Source organism: Gobius niger, assembly GCF_951799975.1.
Source record: "Gobius niger genome assembly, chromosome: 3".
NCBI lineage: Eukaryota > Metazoa > Chordata > Actinopteri > Gobiiformes > Gobiidae > Gobius > Gobius niger.
Genome location: NC_136854.1, coordinates 30,216,045 through 30,240,576, shown reverse-complemented (window position 1 = coordinate 30,240,576; position 24,532 = coordinate 30,216,045). Strand labels below are relative to the sequence as shown.

Here is a 24,532-nt window from a genome sequence, read left to right as displayed (position 1 = left end):
CACATGCTCCGAGTGCTAATCCCCATTAACTTTTGCTGCTGACAAAGGAAAGAGCAGATAGTGTAATAAAAATCTTTATTGGAACGTACAGTAAAATAAAAGCATTTTCAGGTCTCACCCTCTTAGCCGATGAAACTATCAGATTTTCCTCAAATAATTCATATATATATATAGTCCATATAACGATGGGGGAACAATGGGGAACATAATTTGCAAGCATAGCTAATTAGTTTTTATGGGCTTCTGGCTGACATCTTGTGGTCAACTCCATATTGCATTCCACTCCACGTGCTAACTACATAATATTGGATGAAGCTCGCAAATGCATATATTAGTGGGATTAAAGGCCTGTGCGCCCAACATGTTTCACCTCCTACAGGGCCTAGTTTTCTCACTCTACAAACTACCTGGAAAGTCGCTGCTGAAATGCTAATGGTAACATTACTTTGACCTTTATTATGTTGTCTTTCAGTTATATTACTCTTTACCAATACATACTGTTTTGTTCACGTTTCTTTTTGCCTTAAAAGTTTGGGTGCAAAAATGCTTTTCATTAACAAGAGAGTATTTGAAAAAACGGAAATCAACTAAATGAGTCAGGAGGTCGTGGGCTTAAAGGGTTTGGAGGTTCTATTCGCTGCTTGGGCCTCACTGATCGCACAGAAAAGCAGCGTCAGAGAATACTTGATTTAAACAATAAGAATATAACTTTTTTATAAGTGAAAACAACATTGAAATTGATTGCAGAAGCTTAATGCCAAAGTGCTGTAATCAAAACTAAGGGTGGTCCAATCAAATAATAGATCGTGTGACCTTTTCTTTTTTTGGCGACCTTTTTGGTTTGTTCAGGCAGAGTGCGTCACGTTCACAAACAAACAACAAACATAAACACCAGCCCACACTCCGATATACGTCAGAGTAATCGATGAGGTTTACCAAACTTGTTCCGATCCTGTCCCTGGCTGTCTTCATAGCGCTCTCTGCTGGCATATTTTTGTAACTACATTTTATAACATTAAAACTAATAGGGGTATTTTCAAGACATCCACTGTTTTGAGTTATACCCCTAAAATATCAAAGCACGGGGCGTCCAAAAGTAGATTATAAAGACTGAACGAAGCTTTAAAGCTTTTGGAAAACACCTTTTGATACCTGCTTTATATGTATGAGAAATAGCGTAAACCACTCTCTCTCTCTCTCTCGCCGTCTCCTCTCAAAGTGTTCCTTCCGACGCCATACATTATTTATCGCTAACACTTCTTTCTGTATTAAACATGCAACGTGGCTTGAACAAAAGCACAACCGAGCGTAATATCCATGTATCAAGAACGGCGGCGAGGTGACAGTTTCCTCTTTCACTGTGTCGCGGAGGGGGAAAAAAAATAAAGAAATAAATAAGAAAATAAACCACATGTAAAATATCCCTCCATATTCACCTTTGATATTGCAGTCATCCGTCTCTTGCAGTAGCCACATCTGTTGTATCTGATGAAGTGCGAGCACGAGTGCAAATGGCGCCGAAAAGCCAGCTAATGTATGCAGTTTAGGTGCGGCAAAGGCAAGTAAATATGTCAAACGCATATGAACTCTGTTTGGGCCAGCTGATGGATTGTTTAATAAGCAAAGATCATTAATATTTGAGGAAGGCAGAATTATTCAAAAATAGTGAACAGTATTTTAAGTAGTGTAGTAATAATATAGGGATTATACAAAATATTTCAGCTTCAGTGTGGCAGGTGCGCGATGGTCGAAGTCAGTGGTTCGGGTTTGGGTTTTCTCTTTTTTGTTGTTGTTGTTGCTGTGCATTTAAAGGAGACATATTAAGTATAATACTAAGTCCAATCTTTAAGCTTAACTTTACTTATAAAAACACCTTAAAAACAAAACGTGAAAATAATAAAACCCTCAAACTGAGCCAAACGGCAGACAGAAATACGATTTTAGTAGGGATTTAAAGACAGGAAGTGATTCCTTGTCTGAAGGTTCATTCCATAATCTTGGAGCAGACAGCGAAAAGGCACAGTCACCTCTTAGCTTTCTTTGTGTTTTGGGAACAAGCAGAGCCTGATCTGTCGAACTCGGAGAGCAAGAGCGGGAGCAGAGCACAAGCAAATCACAAAGGTACTGAGAGGCTTAGCTACGAAGACGATTCAAAACAAACTACATTGCGTTCCAAATTATTATGCAAATTGGATTTTTGTGTCAAAAAGGTAAAAAAAAAACAATAATCATGAAACTCATGGATGGTATCGTGTCTTGGGGCTCTATGAATCACTGACATTAATCTCAGAGACCTGGGATGATTCGTTTTCAGGTTAAGCCCAGTTAAGGGAAAAACTACTGAAAAAGGGTGTTCCACTTTATTATGCAGATCATCATTTTCAAGCAATATGGGAAAGAAAAAGGGTCTTTCTGCTAATGAAAAGCGTGAAATAGTTGAATGCCTTGGTCTAGGTATGAAAACCTTCGATACTTCATGAAAGATTAAGCGTAATCATCATACTGATAAGAGATTTGTGGATGATTCAGAGCACACTCTGGTTTGTGCAGATAATGGCACAATATGGACGGTTTCTGCCAGACAAACACATCAGATTAAGAGAACAGATGCTACAAAGCAGCATACAGGTATTTGAAGCTGCTGGTGCCTCTGGAGTCTCCCAAACATCAAGGTGTGGGACCCTCCAGAGGCTGCAGTTGTGCATAAACCTTCTATCCGGGCCTCCCCTAAACTGTTAATTGAAGCTGATGAACAGAAACGGCTGCAATGGCTCAGAAATACATGAGGACTCAACAGTCTTGTTCACTGATGAGCGCCGTGTAGCCCTGGATGGTCAAATCAATGGAGTAGTGGATGGCTGGTGAATGGCCACAATGTCCCAACAAGGCTGTGACGTCAGTAAGGAGGTGGCGGAGTCATGTTTTGGGCCAGAATCATGGTGAGAGAGCTGGTCGGCCCCATTAGGCCCTTTTAGGCTCCCTGAAGGTGTGAAAATGACCTTTGAAAAATATGTGGAGTTTCTGACTGACCACTGTCTTCTATGCTACAAAAAGAAGAGCCGTGCTTTCCCTAACAAAATCCTCTTCATGCATGACAACGCACCATGTCATACTGTAAAGAATACCTCTGCATCACTGGCTACTATGGGCATAAAAGGAGAGAAACTCATGATGTGGACCCCCTCCTCCCCTGACCTCAGCCCTATTGAGAACCTTTGGAGCCTCAACAAAAAAAACGTCTATGAGGGTGGCAGGCAGTTTTCATCCAAACGGCAGCTCTGGGAGGCTATTCTGACATCCTGCAGAAAATCCAAGCAGAAATCCAAGCAGAAACTCTACAAAAACTCACAAGTTTAATGGATTTAAGAATTTTGAAGCTGCTATCACACAAGGGCTCCTATGGTGAAATATAACTTGACCTGTTAATATTTTTTTGATTGAAATAGCTTTTGATTTCAGTAAATATGACCTCCTAATGCTACAAATTCAACACATGACCATTTTCAGTTAATTACAAGCTTTAAACTGTACTGAAACAATGAGTTGCATAATAATTTGGAACAGTAGATTTTGAGGGTTTTACTATATTTATTTTTGAAAAAAATACTATCACTAGGAAATTTTTTCCACCACATTTAAATTATCCTCTACCAGCTAAAGACTTGAAAATTATGCTGACTCTCATTTGAGTTGACAATTTAGAAAATCTTAGAAAAATGTCATTTGCATAATAATTTGGAACGCAGTGTGAATAATATTGAAGAAAACCAATACGAATGTGCACAGATGAAAAAAAAAAAATGAATGAATGAATTAGTATTTTACTTCATTCACGCAGCTTTTGCTTCCTTTCCTTTTTTGTTTCCTCAAAGTGCATTTATTGTGGAGAAAGCTTGTATTCACATCTTTCCACTGCTGCCTGCAGAGGGCGCTCCAGGCCACACATAAAACAAATCCTGACAAGCCTAGCCTCTCAATCTTGTCCTTTTTGTATATAACGTAAAAAATCAATGCTGAGGTACCCAAAAGTATGTATGAGCCAAAATTATGATTCAATTCCATAATTGGACCACAGGAGACTTGTTGTGTCTATGTCTATCAGTATTGTTTATACCTAATGTACATACTGTAAAGATGTGTTTTTATACCCACTATACTTCTGTTGAAAATGTCATTCTCTCTTGTCCCTAAACTGTGAGTTTTCCCTCAGCAGCAGCAGCAGCAGCCTTCCCGGTCCGTGAGTGTGTGCGTGCGCTGAGTGTAATAGCTCAGGTTAAAGTGTTAAGCAGCTTAGAAATGCCAAATGGATTAAGTGTTTTGTTGACACATAGCAAAATAATCTGGTTAGCAAAGACAAGATACACTCCACGTCTGCCATCTCTCCTCTTCACTTTTGGACATTTTTCACCCTGTTTCTATTACGTCCTGTCAGTCAGTGTCTAGATTCAGCGGAGATGCGTTTATCTGCGGCTCTGCGCGTAAAGACGCGAGCGCAAATACTGAAATAGGTCAGGACGTGGAGTTAAATGCTTTTTTTTTTTTTTTTTTTAAGCCTATTGCATAAGCCACACTAGGACATCTGTTTGTTGGTCCTGCGGGGACATGTAAGTAATTACCAGTCATCATTTTGTGCAATAGGCAAGGGCAGTCAGGGCGTAATGTAGAAGAGACACGGAGCAGGTATAGATTTATTAATATCGCCGATAGTGTGTTGATTGTTCATCACTCACCGGCCGGAAGGTATCAGGTTAAAATGTTGCCAGAGTGCACGTTGTTACGTCCTTGAGCGAGACCTGGTGTCGGCAAACTTTTTAGACCCATAGAGGCAGTTCTTCCCAAACGCAAATGTCAAATGAGGGTGTTTACTGTGAGTTTGAGGTTTGAGCTGGAATTAAATTGAGACAAAACCGGGAATTAATTAAATCTAAATGAGAACGGCTACGAACCTATAAGGCATGGCCGCACAGCAAGAAGGTCCCGGGTTTGAATTCCAGAATAGAAGACACCAAAGCTTGTTCTCTCCGCATCTGCATATGGTTTCCTCTAGGTGCTCTGGTTTTCCATTTGACCAAAAAAAACAACAATAGCATCTCCCCCTGGGTCTGGACTCCACTGAAAATGGTATTCTGAAACTCCTCAAGACATTCCTGGTTCAATAAAGGTCAGAAAACATTTGAAATAAAGCTCTGGTTTCTTCATCAAATAAACTAAACAAGCTTTGTGGATTGATATCCAAGCTCCTGCTCTGATTGGATCTCAGGATTTGGAGAAGGGTCTTCGACACTCCACGGTGGTCGCACACTGTTCTTGAAGAATGGGTCAAATACAGAAGAAAAAGTCCTTCCTTTGAGTTAATCCGTCTCGACCTCAACCTTATACCTTCAAGGACAACATTACGCACTTAGGAAATAACTCTCCTATGATCTCCCATTGGAAACGTATAATACTTTGAGTAAGAGAACTTCTAAACAGTTCCAAAGTCCGTCAAAGACTTTCTCTAGCCTTCCATTGCTCCTGTCATGACGCAGTGTCCTTGGCTGAGCTGTTCTCGTACACCCACCCTTCCTGCAGGCTAAAGTCCCTTACTCTGACACCTGTGCCGTATGTCCAGGTGATGAATGTAACTCAAGCTCGTCGTCCTGCACGTCCTCCCTCGAGTGCCTTCTGCAGACGCACCTGTGAATCACGATTGCACGCAGAGGAGACAATGTAAACGTATCTTTCCGTTACTGTCGGTGCTGGAGATCACTGATATCGGGTGACAGGACAGCCGGGCACCCAAGGGTCCAGTCACCACAGAAGTGTGTATGGCTGTCTATGTGTGTGTGTGTCTGTGCTTAGCAAGTCAAGTGGGGACTTATACCGTCAATATGGGCAACAGAGGATTTCGAAAGTCCCGTAATATGTCAAACTGACTTTTTGTTGACCTTTTGTTTTTAACTTTTAAACATAGTTGGACATAACTCTGGATAGATGAATGCAATTGAAAGTTGAGCTCATCTCCTTGAAAGTTCAAAATGCCATGGCCCACTGTGTCCTGGGTTCAAAGAAGAAGAAGAAGAGGAAGAAGAAGAAGCAGAGTGCAGGGAAATGGCAAAGCGTAAAAAGTATAACAAACAACCATGAAGACCAACGAAAATAAAATAATTAGATCAACAAAGACTGCGGGAGTCATGCCCCCACAGCACACATAAACGGGTACGTGTGTGTGCGTGTGTGTTGTGCGATGCTTGTGTGTCTTGTCCACTGGGGACCCAGCCAGACGTCTCAGGTCTAATATTTCCTCTCTGGAGAACAAACAATGCACTGAGGCTTCTCCTGTTCACTCCCCCCTCTCCATCCGCGACTTTCTCTTCTTCGTTTATTCCCTCTCAGAATTACTCGGATTCAAAGTCGTCTCATCTCTCCATCGCTCCTATTCTTTTGCCCTATACAACAAAGCGGCCGATGGGATCTCGCAGGTGGGTTTAAGTTACTGCACACTCTCCCTACTGTTTTGGGAGCATCCAGGGAGCAGTAACACAGTAGCCCGAGTCTCCGTGGAGCAGATGTAGCGTGTATTGTTTGGACACAAAACCAACATTATCAGGGGGAGCGAATGAGGCGAGAGGTCAAGGGGAGACGGGGAAAACAAGTTTATCGCTAAATCGAGCCCGTTGCACAAGCAGGGATAGAGGAGGCATTCAGTCTGATAGTTCAGTACAGTTAAAAAAAGTGATTGTTGATATTTCTACGGTTTTAAATGGACTGGCCTTGAGTGCATGCATGTGAAGCTCATGGAAAATGGCTTTTTAAAGATTTTAATCATGCCGGAACATTCCCTCGTCACGGACATGCAGTATCTGGTGTAATATTTTTGCTCCATTCACACAGTTTTGAGTATTCCTGTTCATCTTGGTTGTTTCGTCTTCTGCTGAATAGGGGTGTGAACATGGGAACTTCATGATTCACACAATAACGATAACCTCATAACGTGGCGACACATTCTTTAACCTCTGACCCCCTGCCTTATGCGAGCACATTTGCTACAGCTCGGCTTTACCCAAATCTAAAAGCTTCTCGAGTGGAGAGCACACCTCCTCTGAAAGTTAAGACCTACAAAACTGATGGTAACTTTTTTGTTGCATTGTCGCCCCTTTTATGTTGCATTTTTGAAGCATTTTGTCATGTCTTCCGTTCTTTTTTGTTGTTGTGTTTGCCACTTTTGTGTTGCTCTCTTGTGGCTTTTCTATCACTTTTTTGTCGTGTTTTTGTCGCTCTTTTGATTTACCTTTCTTTTGACACACCCCTACTGCAGAAGCGAATCAGTCTTTATTTCCTGGATTATGTTAAAATTGTGTTTATCACAATTTGTCAGCAGCACTAAAAGTGGATGGTCATATATTGTTTTTAGCATGTTTGTTTCCCCCTGCTGCCAGAGGAGGGCGCTCCAAACTAACTATGAGAAGTCAACCAAAATAGCCCCTGGTGATACAGTACCCTTTTCCGTTCACTGACACTATTTCAAGCTGTAAATTGTAAATATGTTGCAGTGGCCAAGTAAATAAGTGAAAATTATGTCCACACAAAAAAAGATGTAACCAAAAAAAAAAAAGATTTCGACATTATGCATGCATTGTTATTAGTCATATTTACCCACCCACAGATTATTCCCTTTGTATTACAGTAAACAGCACATTAGCATTCACAAAAAGACCGTCCCGGGACGACTCCTCCGGCAGAACAACAACCAACATCAAGCACATCACATCAGCATTTTGTCTCACAACTTTGTCTCTCTTTAAACTTTCTTTTTTTTTTAAATAAATTGTAATGTATTGGAGAAGTTCTTATGAGAAAACTGCAGCCGGGATGATACAGAGGAGTGCTGTGTTTTGATAACCCCATTAGAGAATCCACACTGTTTAGTCTGGACTCCATAAGAATGTTATATAAATTCAGAGGCCATCTCCACATATAATAAAGATGTCCGTACACAAAGATGAACATCTATTGGCCCTCGCTGAACTGAGTGTTTAAAAGAGCGAGTGAGGGATGGGGGGGGTGGACAGCAGACTTCAACCTTCAGCCCCTCTGTAATGCGCATACATATCTGAGTGATAACACACATGGCAGAGTGGATTGTGCACCATTCAAGTACTCTTAAACATATACTGCAATCAATAGAACCTGATTATACAAAAGCTACTGTCACTGTCCCCTAGGTTTGAAGTGTCCACCCAGTCTCACACACTGTCTGACCTCTGAAATTGTGTTATTGTCACAGAAATACGTCTAATATGATTGTAGAAATGCATGTGGCATTAGAAATCAAAATAGCCGACCTTGTCCAGTATTTTAAATTTAAAAATACAAAATAATCATCTAATTTGCAAGTTTAAACATTTCTCATGAGAAATTTAGGTCTCAGCTTTGTGCCATCCCACTGTTGAAATCACAGAAGTTTTCATTTGTGAGTTTGACCAAGAGGAGGCACTTAGTGTCTGCTTTCTGATTGGATGAGACACAGACAGGCGTGTATGAAATTTACAATGTACAAAACACTACAGACCCTAACTTTCAAAACAAAGTCGGTTTTCATCTAAAATACTACATGTCATTTTTGGTCTATTTGAGTGTGTGTTTACTAGACAACGATGAATTGATTACAAAAATAGTTGTTAACTATTTCAATAATCAATTAGTTGTTTCAGCCCGAAACTAAACATATAAATTGTTACAATAACAGGTTTATTAATTTATTGTACTGAGAAGACTTCATGAAACAAATTTGGATCAACGTTATATTACAAAAGGCATAAAGAAATAGAGACAATAATACTACTAATAAGAAAGAAACTGTCCAATAACAATTTAAACAATTTCATGAGGCAAAGGTTTCCCCTCTCCTCTCTACATTAGGATTAAAGCAGCACGTCACTCATTCACACATACAGAAAATGCATCCGCCCCATCGGGACTCTCACCCACAACTCTGCGTGCCATCTCTCAGAGCATTTACACTTTACCTCCACATCAACAGCACGAGCCGCGGACTGCGTTTGCATTCCGTTGTTGCTTAATTTCTCTTCCACACGCACTTTATCAAAGCCGGCAGCTGCGTCGCAATTAGCCTCTGAAAAGATGACGACTACTCACTTTCAGACAAGTGCGTCCCCCGGAGCTCTGACATCCACAGCATTATGCCATTTAATAAAAACATTATCAAAACTTAATATAGCCAAAGCACGCAGTCAGCGCTTTATATGGTGTTGTTAATTACTGCATCAAAACCCAGAGCGCATACGTACGCCGCGGCTGTGTGTGCGTGCGCGTCGGCCTCTAATAGAAATAAGAAATAAAGACAACTGCTTTAATAAGACGCAGCACGCACCTGTTATCTGCCCGCGCTTAACATCACCCTGCCATTAATTCCCAGTAAATGCTTTCCGAGGGACATGAACACCAGCTACCGGCGATTACAAACTGTAAATTCTGTCCATTCTGCAGATAAAAGGCACTGAATGCACAAAGAAAATGTACGAGCTTTGATAATGTACTAGATTAATACAACCCCCTTAAAAAAAGTGTTTTATGTATGCAGCCTATTCAAATATATGCTTATATTTATGCATATATGCTTCTTTTATATACTGTTTTATAAACTGTTGTTTACGGTCACATTTAAATGTATGGCCAGGTTTAAATGTATGGCCAGGTTTAAATGTATGGATTTATTTTGTCGACAAATTAGTTATAAAGACTTTTTTCAGATGGAGATTTGGATATCTTTACAGTAGTTTTAAAATAAGCTGTTTATTACTGGAAATATATATATATATATATACACACAGTATATATATATTTTTTTTTACAAAATTCAAAGGAAAGAAAATCCTTCTTAAAAAAAAAAAAAAAAAACTATCAAAATACAGTTCAGTCCAAGGCTGGAAAATCTAAAATCCGTAGGCAGTACTTGCATGCCTGCAGTGTCTCCCCTTCAGTACTTTTTTTTTTTTTTTATGCAGTGGTTTTCAACTGTTTGATCAACAATAATCAACATAATCTATATATAGAAATGTTGTATGCTGTCGGAGAGAGGTAGGATATATTAAACATACAATTCACTATTCTTGCAGTCTAAATGATTAAAACTAAATGACTGTGTAGAATATAACACAGCTCAAATAATGTACAGGGCAAACAAAAACTTTACCTGTTCAGACATAAAGAGGGAGGGTATCGACTAAGGGGTTTGTGTGTGTGTGCGTGTGCGTGTGCGTGTGTGTGTGTGTGTGTGTGTTGTCCAGCTCTGAAGAATAAGTACAAGCAAAGCAAAAGCATTCACATGTTAAAGTTACAAACCACTTATAAAGCGAAGTATAGAACTGAGGAAGAACTGTAAGAGCTCACGTGGATCATTGTCCTCGGAGTTTGTGAATGTGTTCATGTGTATGTGTAAAAATGAGTCGGTTGAATTTGCATCTGAATCTGTTAAGTGCTATACTTCATCCAACTCCCATTCGATTCGAGCATGAAAATAAGTCTGTATCCCATGTTTATAAGTGTGAAATATAATGTACATTTTCGTTGTTTTTAAGTTGCTTGAATAAAAACTGAACATTGTGAAGCAAACTGATGCTAAAATGATGTACATTTCCATGAGTAAAAACACAATATCCCACAATAATGCATTCAAAGCGGGACTATACAAAGACTTGGGGGAAAGCCTGATTTTTTAAATATTACATTCAGTTATTTTCTCGTTTTTAGCATCAGGAATACTTGTGACGCCAGTGTAGAGAAAGACAGTCTCAAATGTAGAGAAAGCGTCTCTGTTGGGCGTCTCTGTGAGTGCATGTGATGAAAACAGCGGCGTAGAGAAACACTAGATTTGGTTCCTACCGTTGTCGCTGTCAGACTTGTTCTCGTGCTCGGTGTCGGTGAGAGTGAGCACCGAGTTGGAGCGGCTGGACAGGCAGGAGCTTCTGCCGGAGGTCTTCCCCAGCCCCCCGCGCCCCCACAGCCTCATGGCCCGCTCCGGGGACATGACCGCCCCACCGTCCAGCTCAGGCTCCGCGGGACACGTGCCCACGGAAAACCCCCGGTGAGGAAGGCCCATCTCGGAGCAGAACGCCAGGCCGCGGCGGGGTGGAGGCGGCTCGCAGATGCCCAGCTGGCGCAGGCTGAAGTGCTGACCTGCAAGAGATAAACGACCATAAGACACCACAGAGTCGGCGTTTGCTGTCAAAGCCGTCATTTGCTTCACTGGACATTCTATTCAAATGAAAGGTGAAGCCAGATCCAGGCGACAGTGGAGCAGAGAGTAGAGCGGGTCGTCTTGGGATCAGTGGATCGGCGGTTTAAATACCGCAGGTGCACACTGTCGTTTTGTCCTTGGGCAAGACACTTCCCCCACCCTGCCTCCAGTGTCTGCGTACACTGGTGATTGAGTGACTGGTTCCTTGATGTAAAGCGCGTAAAGCAGGTCGAAAGGCGCTATATAAAATGCGACCATTTACCATTTATAAGTATAACACATCATGTTCATGACACAACGTAACTGAATGTAATTTGGCATTTGGTCTTATTTAAAGTCACATCTCAAAGGGTCTTTGCATTCATCAATCATTTCTAACCAGGCTTTGATGTCACCTAAACTTGGTCGATGGAAACATCTGGATTGTTCATAATTTGTGATGTTTGGTGGCTTAAACACTTTATATTTAGATGCACATTTTATTTATTTGTCTCCTCTCAATCATCTGAGTTTACAATATATCAAAGTAGGAAAAAAACAACTTTGTTCCATTTTTCCACAAAAAAAATAAATAAATCTGGTATAGTGCCTTTAATGCTAATTACTATGGGAAAAATACATTTGGATATGTATTGAATAGCATTGAATACATATTTTATTATTTCTGTGGAAACAACAACTACAGTTACTTTCATTGTAGACATTTTCAAATATATCATTGGCTGAGACTGGGTTGGTTGAGTTGAGAACGTTTAGTGAGAAGAAGCTTCTGGAGATAAACATCTCATTATGTGAGTCAAAGTCCCCCAGGTCAAATGTTTCTCTCTGAAAAAAGTAAAAGTCACTCAGACAAATGTTTTACTTGAGTTCAAGCATTAAGAATTCAATGAAAATGTGAGAGTACAAGTCGAGTGTTATGAATGATGGGCATATTTGGGACAGATTATTCCAGAAATGTCACAATTTTGACTTTGGAGCCTGAAGTACAGCACTTGAGTAAGCGTACTTCGTTAAGTAACCTTTCTTCTCAACAATTCAAGCAAAACAAAAGCGTCTTGATTATGAACATGCTAGACCTGACACATGCATGATTCAAGGTGAGAAGAATAGGAGAAAAAAAAAAATCCTGGGAGCTTTGCATGAAGAGTGAAAAAATGTGTTTGTCAGATGGAAAAGGTGATTAGTGCGTTTTCCGCTCAAGAATCATTAAATCAGAGTGACAGCAGTAGTCCAGTAATTAATCAAACCTACGCATGCTGTTATTTATTAAAAGAAATGAAGCGGAAACTTATTTATACCAGAAGAAAAGTATGTTTTTTTTGTTTGTACTGTAATTTTAATTGCATAGGTTTACACGGCCAAATTCAAACAGACTTTAAGGCGAGACACTGAAGGTGAATGAGGCAAAAAACATTTAAAAAACTTTTTTTTTTTTTTAAAGGAATTGATGTCAGAAATGTATTGCAACATTTTTCTTATCTAAGATTTTCATATTTAGAAATAAAGCGTTTTAATCCCCACGACTGACCAAAGTTCAATTGATGGCATATTTCATTGACATGTTTGTTATCATTTGGACGAATCCAAGTGTGGGAGTAATATAAACAAATCTCTCTGAAAAAGATGAAGACAAAAACCACCAAAACCAATGTTGTTAAAGCAATATTGTTTTTTTGAGTAGTGGAACAACATTTCGTTTCGTTCTCCTTCAGCTCATTGTAAACTAAGATAATTGTGGAAATAACTACTGCGCCTCTTGTTATCAAGTATTTTCAGCGTTTTTAAGCATTTCTGTGACCGTGACCCTGAAAAGTGAGCCTCCCAGTTGTGAAAGAAAGAGTTTGGAACACAACTGAGAATTTAATTTACTCACTCAAGTGCAAGGCTCTATAAAATATATATATATTTTTTTTTTTTGTGCGTTGTTGCATTGTTAGTGAAAAGTGCATAACGAGGAAATGGCCTTCAAATTGATACATTTGTATATCCATGTACAGGGAAACAATGATGCTGTGAAATAATAAAACAAACAACTGTGTACACTGTTCTCTTGTTAAGGTCTATATGTAATGAGAGCTTAAACTATTATGTATTATACCAATTTACAACACAGAGAACACACAGAGAGAAAAAGAGAATAAGTAATTTACAGTCCGGTGAATCATCTTTGATCACCAAATAATTCAAATGAATATTTAAAAAAAAGAGGCATTTTGCTAATTAATGAAACAACAGAAGATAACGAGAGCTGCGTTCAATTAAAAACGGTATTAATTTTAAATGAGCTTCATTAGGCCGACAGAGAACAGCGAGGCCTAAGATGATTGAGTAATTATGATTTTTTAATTTCTCTAATATTGACTCGCTGCTAATTGGCAGCTAAGAACAATGGGTGCGTTCTCCGGAGGCAGGACAAAGAAAGTGAAATTTGTTCATGAACTAGAAATGAAAAAGAGTTTTAAAGATTGATTCGGAGAGCGGAATTTAATAATAAATTAAAGAGGATTGGGTGAGTCAACTGTTTAAAGTGTAATGTCTTGATTTATGTATCTGTAACTAAAAAAAGTTAGGAAAAGTTAGCTGAAGTTTGGGGTTAGAAGCGTTATTAGCTGATAGTGGTTCATTTAATCAACAAATATTTTTCAACATCATTTTAGACAAAGTAAATTGGAGAGAGGGATATTGTACATCCAATTACACAATGGAGATCTTTTTTTTTCAGTCAAACTTGGCTGTAAACACTGCTAAAGTGGCGCTAGCCAGCAGCTAGCTTTGCCCATTAGCCTGTTAGCTTCTTCTACTTGATTCTATTAGTGTGTATTGCGCGTCCGACCCGGAGGCAGGGAAGTTCCAAGGGTGCAAGGGTGGTTTTCTGGCCAGACACCAGGGGGAGATGAAAGACCCTCTAATCATCCCATTAACACTTGAATTTCCCTTAGAGGGACTACGAATAGGATTCATTAAGGTAAACAAGTTACATAGTTCTGCTTTAAATTTAGAGAAATCGATTTGAAGCTTTTGCTGTACATTACTGACATAAATATACAGAAGTAGAAAATAATGTATTGCATGCAAATGGCAACTGGTATGGCCAAAATAGCCTAAATCTAAGTAATGGATAGACCCAGGTTTAAATGCATGTTTATATTTTGTTGACATACTAGTAACGGAGATCTTTTTTAGAGGGGATTTTGGATGTTTAGTTTTGAATAAGTGAACCACAAGTGAGCAAAACTGTAACGTCTTTGTTCAATGCTCAATAAATCAGACTGGGATGTAGATATTAAAACATACTTCTGAGAAAAAAAAACAAAAAAACTGCAAAATATTGTTAAACCCCCAAGATTGGAAAGTTTGGAGTCTGTAGGAGCTACTGAAGTGGAGATATTGTTGCAAGAGTGGAACAAAAACCTAGTTTCGAGACAATGCGCGTGTAAATTTGTCTCGTCTTTAGCGGTGGCTGTGTCCCAGAAAGGAATTGACAATATTTGGATTACAGCATCATCTCGGGAACCTGTGGACACAAAATATGTCAATATTTGTGAATGAATACCGTCGGTGCAGCGTTTTCGTTATCAACTTATCAATTATGTGTTGTAGGACAGAATATAAGAAATAAAGCATTGTAAAGGGTAAGTATATTATTTTGTATACCATTAACCACTTTGTGTAAAATCTATGTCTTGCGGCTACAATTACTCAAATCAGGGACACATCTATTTATTTCTACGTGACTTTTTGTTGTGTGCATCTATTTTGCAGAGAGAATAAGAATGGCGCGGTGTTCCAGAGGACAGCGCTGTGCGAGTGTTGTTGACAGGGCCCGGTCTCATGAGAACTTCATCCTGCCAACTCAACACAACCCTGCATACATTTGTTATGAAAGAGGATGCATATACAAGAAAAAAAAAGGAAATATATACGTATATTCCCAGGTACTTCTGCAGCTGTGCCCTTGCAGTTTCGTTTGATGCAATAGCGTTAAATCTTAGTGTTGTTGTTAGAATAGTATGACCTTAAATCATGCCAATACTATGGGCCTATGATGTAACGCGGAACGACAACTGCGCTGAAAAATGCATAAATGCTACAAATGTATTTGTTGGTTACGCTATTGTGCTCTAAAGGACATATCCCAGCAGTAACAATGAACACAATGAACTAAATCTAAATGGAAAATGCATTATTTATAAAAGAAAAAAAAAAGGTAGATGAGGCCATGAAGTGAAAGAGGGAAGTTTTACGGTTTCTAATGTGCCAAGTCTTATTTTTTGTGGGTGAGTTCAAAATTATCCTTCAAAACTTAAAAAATAAATAAATAAATCATCTGCGTACTGTACTTTTTACTTTTGAGGATCTGTATTTTTACCGCAAATGCCTGAGTTTTAAATTTGGCCATGTGTTTGTTTCGTTTTTTAAAAAGCCTTGAAATGCACACTCCAGAGCAGTAGGTGGCGCTGTGCAGGTGTTATTGGCAATGCCAATGACAAACAACAAGGAAGAAAGTTTGTCCCCGTTATGTTGCCGTAGGTTTGTAGTGATTTTTTGGTGTTTTTGATGCTGCAAAGTTAATATTCATATATATAAACTGATTTGTACTCTCTACTTTCTACATATAGAAATTTGACTTTGACTTTTATTGGAGTAATATTCAACCTGTATCTGCACAATTGTCGTTATTCTCAACACACTCACAACAAATTCCACTACTGGAACAAAATCTGGTATTTTTCTGCTAAAAAATATACAGTATAATTTTTTTTTTTTTTTTGCAGCATAGGGCCTTCAACGTGCCCTGTGTCAACCAGTAAAGAATTACTAACAGTAAAAATGTGATATGGTTGCGGTGTGTGCTGTCTTGCCTGGTCTGGTGTAGTCGTCGTGGTGGTCATGGTGCACCATGTCCTTGTGTCCTTTGGTCGTGCCGTACAGTAACCTGCGCCAAAGACAATACAGCAATCTGAGAAAACAGGGCTTCTCAGATATTCATCAACATAAAGAGACGATAATGAGACGACTTTCCAATGCAGTATAAAGTGAATACATAAATGTTTCCCATGTGTGTGTGAACCTGGTCTGGTCCTGATGCTGGTCAAAGGCCTTGAGCGTCTCGCTGGATGAGTAGGATTTCTGTGTGGGGACTCTGAGCCCCTGTGTGCCCAGGCCGCAGTCCTCACTGTCTCCTGAAGAACCTTCGGAAAAACACAGACACATACACACAATGAATCTCTCCCACTGTGAACTCATTTAATGTCTCAATCAACGCGCATGTGTAATGTAATGCTGTTTACATTTAAGGCGAGACACTGGAGGTGAATGTGGTAAAAATGATCATGATAAATGAACTTGAAACTTTTGCTGTAGATTTGTTTAGTCTATTTGATTATTTGAGCAGCAAAAATAACAGACAACAAATATTTTCATGGGAAAAGGAGTGAATTTGCAAAGCACAAAGTCTTCAATCCAGTTTTTTTGGATTGAAGACTGATGAGGAACAATTATAATGTGTTGAAACTGGCAATAAAGGGGAAGAAATGGCATTGTTATCATTATTATTATTACCATTTTCATAAGAAACAAATTATCCTGGGCTAAAACTACATTAATGAAGTTGTGATTTCCATTGAAAGCGCACACACACAAACACACACACACACACACACACATGCAGAAAGGAGTGTATCCATGACTCATCCGCCCTCCTGCTGCACAGGAGAAGAATACCTCCCAGTTTCTTTTTATTTATGCACACGTGCTATAAATAGATGAAAGGCAACATCACATGCAACTCAGTGTCTCTACCCGGTCTTAATCCAAGCTTTTCCGTCTAATGCCAGGCTTCCTACTGTTGTCGGTTAAGTCATCTCTACCGAAAATCAGACGTAATGTGATCTTTCAAACCTTTATTTAACCAGGAGAGCCCAGCAAATATACAGAGTATAGTCAAATATTTAGAGTTACTTTACTTTGACGAATAACTGTTTGAGCATTAAGTTTCGTGTTTAAGGAGGAGTGGGAATGAACTAATGAGATATAAGGGATTAAAAGCCTGACGTTTTAGAATTTTTGGTTGAGTAATACATTTAAATCAGGTGTGTTTGGACATAACTGACTTTAATTTAAATCTAATCTAGGCCTAGTAGTACTTGCAAATGGTGATGCTTGGTAATAAAGTGAAACAAAATCGTATTGAAAATCTGTGGAAAGACCTGAAAACTGCTGTTCACAAACGCTGTCCTGTTGTTTTGTAAAGAGGAATGGGCTAAAATGCCAGTCTTACCCCAAAATACTTGCTGCAAAAGGGGGTTCCACAAAGTATTAATTCATGCTGTATGAATACTTGTGCACGGTTTCACTTCACAGTTGTCTGATACTTGTGTGTGAACGTTCAGTAAAAAAATCTAAATAAAATCTTTATGTTTATGGTTGTATGCACACACAATGTGCAAAAGTTCAAGGTGTATTAGTACTTTCGAGAGACACTGTACATTGCGGAGAAAGCTAACCAAACAAGGAGAAGATGGTGAAAGACTGTTGTGGAGTGGAGGGAGAAGGTGGAGGACCTGAACAGTGTGGGGCACCGCGCTCTGAAACAGGAGGAGGTGCACCATTTCAGAGGAACATTCAGTAGGACGACTCCGGTTTCTCCCACCTCCAAAAACTAAACACCTGAACGCAATGTCGTTGTACAATTGTACAATGACAAATAAACCACGTAAGGGATAATGTATAGAACGCTGGTCATTATCGGAAAAATAAGTAGGCTACCGACAGCGCTGTTCTATACATTATCCCGCTTATTATACGGCCATTTGCCAACTGAACACACACAACATAAACTTCATACACTTTTATGAAGGCCGAAAGGTTTATTTAATGACTTAAGCGGCAAATAGTTCCCAAAAGTTTGTGCATTGCTTGGCAACGTTTGGCTAGGCTAGGAGCAGCAAGGCTAGTAGCTAGCCTTGCTGCTCCTAGCCTAGCCAAACGTTGCCGCTACTATGTACGTGCGGAGTGATATGAAAGACCTGTATTACAAGCACGAACTCCGTTGCTATTGGCAGAGGTCATTATTTTTTTCAGAGGTCCTTTATCAGAAAATAATGACCAGTAGGATGTTGGAAAATCCCATTCAAATCAATGGAGCGTTGTGAAGAGCCGTATAATAATTACTTAGAATTCTAAGGTTAGCTTCATACCACAAGCTAACAGCTAACTTCAAGTGCTCTTTTTAATTTCTTGTGGACAATCTGTTGTGTAAGAACATTCATAATGACCTGATTTTGACTTTTTTTTGTGCGTGCTAAATATGTTTATAGTCCACCAGAAGATGTCTAAAAACGCTGCTAAAAATAATGATTTCCATAACCGACTTCTTTGTCCCCTTGCTAGGCCACGCCAACTAGTTCAACCTCAGACAGACAACAGCAGCGATTAGGAAGATTTCTTGACATCTGTATATTATATTTTGGCAATCAGACCCCATCAGTAGACATCGATATATGAATTGAAGTCAGTATGGATGAGCAGGTTGGAGTTAAGATGTCTTCCCCCAGAGCCTGGTGGTGGTATGGGAGACCGGCGAAGGATGAAGCCGTGGATAAAAGAGGCGGTGAAGGGGTGGAGGTGGGTCGCAACGCAGCTGGGAAGCAAACGAACCATGATTGCTGGAGGCTTAAAAACAGGACTTACACCTAGGTCTGTATCTACTGTATGTTTCTGAATTAAAATAAGTCTAATGCACATAGTAATGGACAGTGTTGGTCCTATTTTTTTTTTCTTTTACAGTTAAGATACACTTTTACACCTGACAATACAGTACGAGCTTTGAAAGAGTCCCCAGTCTGTTATCAGTCAAACATGTGGTCAGGGATGTTCATAAAACAACGGGGCAGAGCAGGGTCATCATTGCCGCCTCATTTGACTGCAGTCCGGCTCGTGTCCCGCCCCATTAAAACGCACTCGTCCACAAAGGAGCGCACCCCCGAAAGACCCACACGACAGTTGAACTCTGACCCTGTGAGCGTCCTAATGGAGTCTTTAGGAGGAGTTATCTGTGGAGAGGAGCTGACTGCCTCTGATCACCAACAGATGTGAGGCCCCGAGGGAAAGAGACAGGCGACGCTAAGTCACTCCAGCCATGAAAAAGGCGTAGCCAGAGCGTTTCCATCCAGAACAAAATAATGGTTGAAAGAAAGAGCTGCACCGTATTTGGAAAATGTAGTTGCAATAGGTATAGAACTAATGGCTAAAAACAATATTATAATATTGTACCTTTGTGTACAGGCTTTCGCTGTCACATTTGGATGATGATGGAAATGTGGCTGACAATTTACAGAAACAGGGCCAAAACTCAGACTGTTTACATAGAAGTAAAGTTGGTGAAAAGCATTAATGGAGGAGGTTTAAATGACGTCCAATCCAACAAGGTATATTTCTATGTACTGGAGCTCAATAAAATAAAGATTTACAATATAATGTTTTATGTATACCAGTAGCATTACTCACACAAAGCGAGTCAATAAATATGATGATACCACATTCACAAATATTGTGAACAAGTGCCAAAATGCAATGTATTGTAATTTAAAGACTGGTTGCATGGATTGTGTGTCTATGCCCCCGTTTCGCATTGTGCAATCTGAGCACTATGAGCGGGGTACATGGCTGTGAGGGGGACAGGGGTGTGAGGGTTATGGGGCCGTGAGGGGGACAGGGGTGCACAACTGAATGAAGTGCGAGGGTGTCTGGTGATTCCGCAAGGACTCACAAGCACATTTAGCGTTCCGTTTGCGCACGAGAGCGATGACTTTCAATTGACTGAACTGGATTAAACGGTAAACTCATTCCAGAAAGTAAACTCGTATCCCATTATTTGTTAGAGGCAATCTAATATACACATATTATGTAAAAAATGTACAATTATCTTATTGCAAATTGAGGGAAGTTTATGTACAAGAAAATTATTTTCTCCATCCCTCCCAATGTTTCTTTTCATACACATTAGTTTCACATTGTGCTTCTTGTTGCTTCTTTCTGTTCTACACTGGAGAAATTATGTCTCATCTCATATAGATGGCATTAAATGTGCTTGAATTAATACCATTTATGCTGATTTTGAGAAGGTTTGGAATGTCTTAAAATAAAACAGTTAAAATAAAACAAAACAGTACTTGAAATTAGACCCCAAAAAAATCATATTTGGCAGTAAGATCAAAATCAGCAAAAAAAGATTTTTAAATACTTAAAATTCCTTTGAAGTATTTAAAGTATTTTTAAAAAAAAAATCTAAAATAAGTAGAAATTACATTTTCTTTTTTCTTGCATTTTTTATCTGAAATATATAATTTTACAAAAAAATCGTTATAATTCCAGCCTTTAAAAAGGTCTTAAATGCCACATTGCAAATAGTGCCGAAACCCTGTACAACCATTATAAACCATCCACACCCTATATTCTAACTATGGTGCTCAGTACAACACATAATTAATTTCTCACCGGTGTAGGGCCCGTCCCTGTCCTTGCGGCCCTTGGTGAGAGAGCAATAGGGCCGTCGCTCCTTCACTTCCATGATGCTGCGGCTGGTGCTTCGGCTGAACATAGAGGCATGCTGCGGAGCCACTGCCCAGAGAGAAACGCACGGGCCGGGCACGGAGAGGGGGGGCAGAGGGGGTTCAGGAGAGGGCTGCCGGGGGCCACCTGGAGAGAAACAAGATGAGTTGCAAAATACAGTTCAGTGGTGATTATTCACAAAAAAGAAACAAAAAATGCATTATAATGTGTCTTGAGGTAAAATAAATAAATAAACAAAACACATAAATATCCCAGAATACTGCAACAAAGAACCTTCATTATTTCAGTTTAATTTACTGTTGCGTCTTTCTCATTTAAACTACTTGGAATAAATGTATTTCCACTTAAAATTATCCTCTATTTGGGAGGGGAAGAAAACGGCTTTATGGATGTACAAGCTTGTTTATGTGAGCGTGGAGAGTGCTTGTTTATGGTGCTCTTCAACACATAAAGATGCCAGCACCGTTGCAGTGAAATTCTTAATATAGTAGAAGCTTTTAGAGTAAGGAAGCGGGATTTTGGTGTAGAGCCGTTATGCTGCTTGTGTGCCATTAGTGTTTACACGTAAACAGGCCTGCAGTGATCTGGCTTTTTAAAAAAACCTATTTTCCCCTTACCATCACACAGCCTCTGACTCATTCATCTAAGATAGGGTAAGTGTTTTAACCAAGGACACAACATTATACAACCGCAAGGCAGGAATTGAACCGCCAGCTTTTACAGGCTACAGCACGGAGCTGCAGTCTGACCACATAACTGTTTTAAAAAATGGACTTTTCCCCAGACAATAATGCTTCCCTGAGGCTCTCTCCCTGAAGGCTCAGCTCCCGTCCCATAAAGGACACTAGAAAATACTACATTTCAGACACCAAAAGCATATTCATTTACCATTCCCACATGATGTACAAATCTTTACCTGTTTCTGATTTACTCTGCAGAAAACTATAAAAATCTGCATAATCAAACAATTACTTTGATTTAGACGTGAGCGGTTATTCAATCACTATCTGTGCCACATTTCTAAGTGGCAGAATACATCAAAAATGCTCAATAAATATACAGTTTAGACAGGCCTGGCTGAGTTTATGTGACTACAGTGCGTTTTCAAGTTAGAGGCGGCCATTTTGTCCATGCAAAAACTTCTCAGATGAATCGTCTATCTCTAATTAACCAGCTAAGATGGAACTGTTTAAAATGAATTTGATAAAGTACTTCATATTTGTAGAAAGTTCATTTGCTGCAACTGGAAGCTGCAATCATCACAAAACAATGTCCTAGGTTTGGTCAGGATGACTCATGGAGGATGAGCCTATTGTGCATGTTTTGGGATGATACGGGAAAGCAGAGGACCCCAGACATTTGAAGAACATGCAAACTTCCATACAGACAAAATCGTGTCATACAAAGGGCCGTGGCCTTGCCGAGGGGGAATCAAAACTTTTCCCATTATTAATAGGTATGTATCACGAACCGATGCAGTCAATTCAAAATTGGGCCCATATATTTTTCCCACCAAATTCTTCTGAAAAAAGCAAACTTGTTGAAATGAATATGCAGCATGAAGCTACTGTTTGCATTGGTTAGCATTGCTTATTTTTTATTATTTAGTATTTATGAACTGTTGAACCACTTTTCCTCTCTTAGTGTTTATTTCCCCTCTTATCTTTATTAAGTAGAAAAATATATACATAATTCAGCGTTTGTTGCCACACAAAATGCCGTCTGTATATGAGCAATCGCTGTGCTGTTTTGTTGAACAGCAGACAAACAGCTGATGCATCCAGGCCTCTAACACTGTTTTTTTTTTTTTTTTTTTATAAAATTACCGATCTGTTACAGCACAAGGGAACCAATGCCCTGTTTGTGAACACAGGTTTATGATAGGCACAAACTATTATCATTTATTTAATACATTAAATTGCCTATACCACAGCCCCCGGACATGACGACATCACAATCATTCGTATAGATTGGCCTCACACTGTCCAGGAATCAAAGTACACTTTCGCCTGTAAGTGCACTAACCACTTAAACACCCGTGAGATAAAGCGATCAGTCAATAAATACTTCAATAAGTGATGTTTGTAGTCGCAGTTGCCTATAACTGACAGTTGCACAACACATTAAGAAAGTAAAGTGTCTCGCCGAACTTTGCACAATTTTCCCATTTCATTTCAGCGCTAAACCGAACGAGCGCCAGTACACACATGCTGCTTACTTCACATCCGCGCTGTTGGCTGTGTGCGTTTGCGTGGTTGTATGGAGCCAGGGCCTCGAGAGTGTTGGCTGTCGACCATGAGGGAGACAGCGCCAACATGGCACTAACACACGGACTGACATGGCCCTCTATATATGATCCTTATGCGAGCTCAACGTGATGTCTTTGGTGAAGTGCTAATGAGAGACTATGGGTCCGTGCATTAGCTGCTCATCTGCGGGCGCATCTAATCAAAGGGAGTTGGAGAGGGGCACGTATGGGCAGGGGGCCGACACCAACCCTTCACCAGAGGGGGAAAGACGTTGGTCTATATGGGATAAACGAAACCGCTCTCAAATAGTAAAATAGTGAATACTTAAAGCTGGGGGTTACAGAAGTCTGTATACAATGACGCTTTATCATTTTCATTGCAAAGTTTTGAACATTAGCGATGCAGGGGTCAGCTTTAGTTTGTGACCTTAGCCAACCCGACACATTGAAATCCGATCCAACCGACCCAAAACAATGGCCTTCAAATTGCCAAACAACGCTTCCTGAGCCGCTGGCCATCCTTCATGCACGATTATCCCCTGTGAATGCGCTTCCATCTAATGAGCTGCAGATACCACGTTCAAAATTGCATATGGACTCATCACGAAACATTCTAGCATAAACTGTCACGAGTCCTTAATTTTACCACATAATGCTCAAACGATGCACAAACTGAACGGCAGTTTGGGACTAAAGTGACACATGCAGGAGACACCTGACGCCGCGTGAAGGTGCTCTCTCTTCATAGCAACACGCTCTCACCGTGGTATTTGATATGGGTCCTGCTTCTTCATGCTGCTGCATCTTTTTAGTCAAATAGTCCCAGTAGCCTAAAGCGTGTTGCGCACTAAAGCCATACCACGGCTACATCCAAACTCGGCATAGTGAAAAAAAGAAAAGAAAAAAAAATGGAGATTCAACAAGACAGAGTCTACTTTAAGTGAGTTTTATCGATAAGAATACAAAAAAAAAAAAAAGAAAAGAAAAATTGGGCACTCTTTGACCCAACTCAACTGCACCCACTGTTCGTCATCTCATTGGGGTTTCAGACGGGTATAGCATTTTGTGTGGACTATTGCACACTATGCAAATCTGACTGTTAAATTTAATACTTTCTTACTTTCAGAAACTCTTTTTACACATACATCCTTCATATCTATTTTTAAAAATGTAAGGGTCCTATGGAGTCACATGCATGTTCCACTTCCACTGTCGCTTACTCTCAAACACAAAGCTTCATATTAATCGTGTTGGTAAATGTGAAGCCCAGTATTTAATAATCAATTTCCTGTCTAATAAATAAAGTGGTTTTAGATATTATGCTTCCTCTGGTTTAGATTTCAAGGCGTATGCAGCAGTTCATTAAATAGAACTGCGGATAATGGTAAAGTGCCATGTAGAGTGCCATGCAGTGACACGTGGACAGGCCTGTAAAAGTATAGAGTATTTTTACCTCATTATAACGAATGTAA

General features: G+C 39.7%; 1 protein-coding gene across 7 annotated transcripts in view; it reads right to left on the bottom strand.

Moving 5' to 3' along the window:
* Positions 1-24,532, bottom strand: part of tenm3 (teneurin transmembrane protein 3) — a 627,437-nt gene that overhangs the window by 399,083 nt on the left and 203,822 nt on the right. For all 7 annotated transcript variants that reach the window (XM_079553229.1, XM_079553230.1, XM_079553228.1 and 4 more), the window contains 4 exons: positions 20,738-20,938; positions 16,311-16,431; positions 16,102-16,175; positions 10,885-11,178 (listed from right to left, as the gene is read on the bottom strand). In XM_079553229.1, coding sequence (XP_079409355.1) covers positions 10,885-11,178; positions 16,102-16,175; positions 16,311-16,431; positions 20,738-20,840 — 592 coding nt within the window. In that variant the 5' untranslated portion in view covers positions 20,841-20,938. The remainder of the gene's footprint in view (positions 1-10,884; positions 11,179-16,101; positions 16,176-16,310; positions 16,432-20,737; positions 20,939-24,532) is intronic.